Genomic DNA, 6,971 nt, shown 5'->3' with positions numbered 1-6,971 from the left:
TTTGTACTTGGAATCTACCCTGTTTGCACAAAAACTCACAATGATGCCAAGAGGTTAAATCTGGATCTGTTGTTTTAGTTACCTGTTGCCTTCGTTTTTCCTCTTCAAGTGCAGCTTTGGTTTCAGCTTCTTTTATCTGGTTATATACATTCAAAAGTAAATTAGCATTGTAATCATCAAACTGTACACAGAATTTTAACATCGTCCCATCTAGGTTCCCCTAACCACAACAACTTTGGGGAACTTCGTATTGGAACTTATTTAAAGAAACAAAGATGTTCTATTGATAAATGTCACCAAGGCACTGTCTAATCAATGCAGTGGGTAGAAAAGCGCTAAAGTTTCATAAACGTTTCAGCTTCGGTATCTGTGATCTACTGATGTTAGGTCGCAACTCAGAGTTAATGCACTGTAAAATAAAATTCTTTTAAAACTAGATTTATTTTTCTTGAGTTATATACTATATTAAGAAGTCAATTACCAAACGCCACCGTTTCTCTAGGGTACAGCTTGATCATTTACATTTAATGTCCTGACAGTGGAATCCTTAGTATCAAATAAAATCAAGAGTTTCTTCATCGAATGGATTGACAGAAAGATACAGTGAGACCAAAGATAACCTGAACAGCAAGGAATTATACAATCTCCTTTTGGTATTATTTTGATCTAATTTATCAGAAGGTTTGTTAGTTTTTATTACAAAAGCAAAACAGATAACATTCCAAATGATGCTTTTAGTAAGTACATAAGTAACCATAAATTCCCATGCACCAGAAAGACACCATGAGCTATTTAACACTACTTAGCAGGACATTACCTCAGACGCTTTCCGCTTCATTTCCTTGCATGTTGCATCACAGTCTATTGAAATCTGATTTTCCCGTACTTTATTGCACTGCAAATCCTATAAACAATCCAAATTTCAGATTTTAAATCATCATTCCCTCAAAGTCCTAGCTGAATGCAAAAACTCCCCAATTTAATGTTATGTTGTCATTGCTGTTGTTAAGCGCCGTTGAGTAGGTACCGACTCCTAGCGACCCAGTATAGGGTTTCCAAGGAGCAGCTGGTGGGTTTGAACCACCAACCCTGTGACTAATAGTCCAGTGCTTATCCTACAGTGCTACAATATATGCAGTTTAACAGTTATGCTCATTAATACTTAATGATGATATCTCTGCAAGTATCATCACTGATACACTGATGGAGCTGTCGACAAACATCTTACCACCCCAAGGGGCAAGTCTGTGTGAGATGGAACCAACACTCAGGAAAGCCGAGCTGAGGTGGGGAGAAGGTCAGTGAAGAACGGCAGCGAGAGTAAGAGCCCGAGTCTGAGAGCATCACTGCAGTCCTTGGGTTAAGCCAGATTGAGTTAGACTCCCCAAGTCCTCTCAGTCAGCCTATAAACAATCTTCCCCTCTCTAAGTCAGTGTGAGTGGTGTTTTCTGTCATTTATAATCAAGTAAATCCTGACTGATACAGAGCCTAACCGCAGAGTCAGGACTCCTTGACCCTAGGCAGTTTAACCCTTAGTGATGCCATAGGATAAGAATTGGACTGCTAACCATGATGTTAGATGCTCAAATCCACCAGCTGCTCCTCAGGAGAAAGATGAGGCTATCAGCTCCTATCAAGAGTACAGTCTCAGAAACCCTACGCAGGGTTGTTGACGCATTGGGATAGATGTGATAGCAGTGGATTTGACTTTGTATTTGGAGAAACAAAAGGCCATGCTGCTTGTAGAAAGTCGCATAGCAAGGGTGTTCTGTCTTCTCTGTGGTGAGGGAGGTCAGTCAGACCCATTCCCTAAGCAACCAGGCACCCCCTATATGAATACCCATGAGCCTTAGAAACAACAAAGGGCAGCAGTCAGGGCTGGGTTAGCATGAATCTAGGAGCGCTGAGGCTCTGTAGGCTAACCATGGGACTGTTAACTACAAGGTCAGCAGTTCAGGCCCATCAGCCACTCCTTGAGAGACAGATAAGGCTTTCTGCTCCTGCAAAGATCTACAACCTTGGAAACTCTATGTTGTTGTTGTTTGGTGCCATAGAATCAGTTCAGACTCACAGCAATCCTGTATGGGTTTCTAAGGAGTGGCTGGTGGGTTTAAACTGCCCACCTTGTGGTTATCAGTCAACTGCTTAATTCTACATCGAGCACCATGCCAGGACTCCTATACAATGTGGCTGTATGTCAGAACCAACTTAATGGCACTTAACAACAAGACTGTAAGTGTTAAATGTCTTGGTTCAAATAGTGATTATTTATTTTCTCTTACTTGCACAAAAAATGAATATAATAAAGCTGGGGTTCATTTAAGGATTATTTACTATGCCACTACCAACTTAACTCCAATTTTATTTTCATGCTTCACTGTCCCTTTGTGCTCTTGTAAACCACCAGGTGATAAAATGTTCTAGAGCAGTGCTGAGCAACAGAACTCTGGAGGTAGTAACCATCGTGTCCATCCACAGCACACTGACCACATGTGGTTACTGAGAGCTTGTACTGCAGCTAAGAGGATGGAGGAATTGAGTTTTAGAATTACTTCAGGCTAATTCATTAAAATCCACATTGAAATAGTCACACAGAGCTGGTTATCACCTCCATGCACAGCTCTAGATCCTTTACTGGAGAGCTAGAGTTTTGTCTCAGCTAGTCAATTTTTTTATTATTTTTTAAAATTGAGATGAAAACCATTGTGAACTTATGTTAGCATTTCCATGCCTCCCTAACAAAATAAGTGAAAATTAATTTGAGTCTTTTTTGAAGACCTGACATCAATACTACTATTAACATCTATGCTATGTACTAATGAAATAATGACCTACGGAGCAGAACAGAAGAGGGGTCTTACACTTTGCAGTTCTTTTACTAGTGCTGTTGTTACCAGAAAATAGCTGCTGTAAACCCTAACTCCTATACCTGTGTGGAAAGGAGCCCTGATGGCACAATAGGTTAAGTGCTGGGTAGCTAATCTCAGGGTCAACAGTTCAAGCCCACCAGCTGCTCTGAGAGATGAGGCTTTGTGCTCCCATAGACTACAGTCTCGGAAACACTAAGGAGCAGTTCTACTCTGGCCTGCAGGGATATGAGTCAGAATTGACTCCACAGCAGTGGGTTTGGGGGTCTGTCTGGTTTATCCTTACAGATGGGATTCTATTTGGAAACAGGGCTTTTGTTACTGTGTTAATGTGGCCACATCAGTGCAGGGTGTGGCTTAACCCACTTTTGACATATACGAAAAAACGGATTAAGGCACAGAAGCAAGCAGTGAGCCCAGATGTGGGGAAAGAGATGCCAAGCCACATTAAGGTTCCCATGGAACCAAGGAACAGAAGCAGAAAGAGACAGCCTTCCCCTGAGCCGACAGAGAGAGAGCCTAGAACTGGGGCTCTGAATTCCGACTTCCAGCTCTCCGGCCTCTGTCAGGTGTCTCGTTTGTTCTACATGTTCCTATTTGTTTCACTTCCTCCTTTCTCACTTATGCACCACACTTTCAGGTTCTAGTTTTTAACTTCAATCTACCACAGTTAAGAAGTAATATCATCAAATCCTGTAACTGAAGTGCATACGCTTTAGGGCACTGTTGGTGTTGGTGGTGGTGCTAAGTATCATTGAGTCAGCTCTGACTGATAGCAACCCTGTATAGGGCTTCCAAGGAGTGGCTGGTGGGTTTGAATTGCTGACCTGTGGAGCAGCTGGAGCAGGGGAAGGGAGGATAAACTACTGACCTGTGGCTAGCAGTCCAGTGCTGATCCTACAGTGCCATGGTTTCCCCCCATAGTTCTTCATTTCTGACTAAAAATTGAGAAACTCAGTTTTGTCCTCCAGATAGAGGAAAACTTCTATGAACAAACATCACAGACAAAAATAAGCACTGAGTGTGCAGACATTGTCTATCAGCCTAGAAGAAGGATCTTATCTTTTCCAATCCAAAAGGTACTTAGAGATTACCCGGTACATGCTAAGCACTACGCAGTGAGCAGGTAACATGACAAGGAAAAGAGCACAGAAGGAAGATAGCTTGTAAATAATTTGGTAACTGTTGTTGTTGTTGTTAAGTGCCGTTAAGTCGGTTCCGACCCATAACGACCCTGTACAGGGTTTCCGAGGGTGTAAATCTTTACGGGAGTAGAAAGCCCCATCTTTCTCCCGCGTAGCGGCTGGTAGTTTCGAACCGCTGACCCCAAGGTTCGCAGCCCGATTCATAACCACTACGCTACCAACAGCAGCTGCTATCAAGCATGGAATTGGAGTCCTGGTGTGGCGCTGGACTGCAAGATTGGTTAATATCGCAAGGTTGGAGGTTCAAACTCACCAGCTGCTCCTTGGAAACCTCATACAGGATGGCACTTAACAACATCAAACATGGAGCCCTGGGGTGGCGCTGTAGGATAAGCACTTGACTGCAAGGTCTGTTTGAACCACAAGGTTGGTGGTTCAAACTCACCAGTCACTCCTCGGAAACCCTATACGGGGGTCACTACGATCGAAAGGCTGTAGAAGAATTGATGCATTTGAGTCATGGTGCTGGAAGAGAACACTGAAAGTACCATAGACTGCCAAAAGACCAAACAGACAAGCACATGCAGAGTGCTCCTTGGAAGTCACGATGGCCAGGCTTCGTCTCTCATACTTCGGATGTACTATCAGGAGTGACCAGTCCCTAGAGAAGGATATTATGTTTGGTAGAGTGGAAGGTTGGGGAAACAGAGGAAGACCCCAATGAGATGAACTGGCACCGTGGTAGCAGCACTGGGTTCAAGCATGTGAACGATTGTGTGGTTGGCGGAGGTCTAGGCAGGGCTTTGTTCTGTCATACACAGGGTCACTATGAGTTGCTACCAACTTGATGACACCTAACAACTACATGGATCGGAAACAACTGGACGGCACTTAACAACAATGTAAGCCTGGGTGAACTGGATGATGCAAATGCTCAAAGCTGTCAACTGAAAGGTTAGAAGTTCAAGTACATCCAGCAGCACCTTGAAAGAAAGGCCTTGCGGTCGACATGCAAAAAATCAGCCACTGAAAGCCCTATGGAACACAGTTCTACTCACAGTTCAACATGAGGTTGCCGTGAGTCAGATTGGATTGGACAGGAACTGATGGTTATTACACACAGCAGTCATTAAGCTAAATGATCTATATGTATTCCCTATTTTATTACAACACATTTATGTTTAGGCTTTATTTTTAAAATGAGAAAGCATGGTTATAGATCTAGATTGCAAAAAGTTATGGACTTTAAGGAACACGTAATTCTGAAGGGAATGGGGAAAGGCCTTCACAATAGAAATGCTTGTACTGCGTATAGACAGGACTCTAGTATCAAAGCAGCAAAGAGAAAGCACTGTATTTTACATAGGAGTAAGAACTGCATACATTTTCATAGACTAAGAGGGGGAATGGCATCCTGGTGTGGCACTGTAAGATAAATCCTGGACCGCTAACTATAAGGTTAGCAGTTCAAACCCACCAGACACTCCTCAGAAACCCTATGCAGAGCTGGTCACTGACTCAGAACCAACTAGATGGCACTTAACAACAAGAGGAGAAACAACATATGGTAGGATATTTTTAGTTAACAGATTAACAGAGATGAATGCTAGGGGATGAGACGGGACAAGCAGGCAAAGGTCCTATCAGAGATTCCCTTATATGTCAAGTCTGAATATACATATACATTTCTTAAAGAACAATTTTTTTTTTTTTAATTTCATAAGAGATGAAGAACTATTCAATAATTTCAATCAGGGAAGCAGCATAATTAGAGACAAAAAAATCATTTATGGAACGGTTGCCAAATTCTAGGAAACACTGTTGCCCAAATTCTAATGGGTGTCAAACTCTGCTTGGGTAACAGCAAGAGACTGCAGAAAAACAAAACATTTTCTCAGGTAAGTGGCTTGACTAAGTATCGACGTTCATGTAAAGGAGGCCCAATTTAAATCTGTAAAATTTAGGAGCTCCAGTGGTACAATCAGTTAGTGTGTGGGACTCATAAATTTATAAACTTTACAGACAAGCTCCAGAAGGGGCCAGGCCTACAATTTTGAATTCAGCAGTTGCCTATCCAGGAAATTATACTGGGAGTTATGAAAGTAAATGAAAAGCAAAGCATCTAAAAGATCCTGAACGAGACTGGATGACTGGATGATCAGAGCTCAACCAGGAGAAGAAAGAAGGGGGTGGGGGGGTGGGGGAGGAGAAGATTGAGCTGATCCAAGCTGATGAACTTGACCTATGCATAGGAATGCAGTGACACAAAAGAGGCGATAAATCCTTACAGCAAGAAACATTCTCACCCCCTCCACACACAGAGTAGACAGAGAGGGGCAACTTGGACACTGGATACCCAAATGGGGAGGGAGGGACTACAAAGCCAAGAAGTAACTGGCTTACAAGCCTTCAAGAGGGAACCTAGAGCTAGGGGTCATGGAAGAAGGCAGAATCACCAGTGAGTACTATCCAATCTGTCGAGGTGGAGCTGATGAAATGAAATGCAGATGGGTAACGTGCGATACTGTAGTGAATAATGGTTATCAAGACGGATTGTGAGTGTTGGAAATGCAAGGGTAGATGTTTTGTAGCAAGGAAGAGAGCGATTATTTCTCCAGTCTAGGAGTGGAGGTCTCTGGGACCACCAATAGATAAGAGCCGAGAACAGGACCCCACCCAGAGAACCGGGGATGCCTGAAATGGAGACAGAGATGATGAAGGAGGGATGAAGCGGCTAGGGACTTTGGATCCAGAAAGGGAAAGGAACTGTGGAGCGAAGACTGAGGGGGGAGGGTAGAGCACGGGCTTCTAAGATATGCCCTTTGGTTGGAAGACAAGGCATGGAGGGGATTGGAACCATGGCAATGTAATGATATACGATGGAATGAATATGGAACTGAGGTTCTCTCATGTAAACTATCATATAATTCACAATAAAACATTAAAAAAAATAAAAAAA

At 42.9% G+C, this 6,971-nt stretch overlaps 1 protein-coding gene across 1 annotated transcript in view; it reads right to left on the bottom strand.

The window, feature by feature from the left end:
- Positions 1 to 6,971, bottom strand: part of NFXL1 (nuclear transcription factor, X-box binding-like 1) — an 82,776-nt gene that overhangs the window by 4,349 nt on the left and 71,456 nt on the right. The window contains exons 20-21 of the mRNA XM_006872675.1: positions 818 to 904; positions 83 to 136 (exon numbers count right to left, since the gene is read on the bottom strand). Of these exons, the coding sequence (XP_006872737.1) occupies positions 83 to 136; positions 818 to 904 (141 nt within the window). The remainder of the gene's footprint in view (positions 1 to 82; positions 137 to 817; positions 905 to 6,971) is intronic.

This window comes from Chrysochloris asiatica, unplaced genomic scaffold (assembly GCF_000296735.1).
Source record: "Chrysochloris asiatica unplaced genomic scaffold, ChrAsi1.0 scaffold00209, whole genome shotgun sequence".
Lineage (NCBI taxonomy): Eukaryota > Metazoa > Chordata > Mammalia > Afrosoricida > Chrysochloridae > Chrysochloris > Chrysochloris asiatica.
The sequence above is the reverse complement of the archived record's forward strand: the minus strand, read 5'-3'. Positions and strand labels throughout refer to the sequence as shown.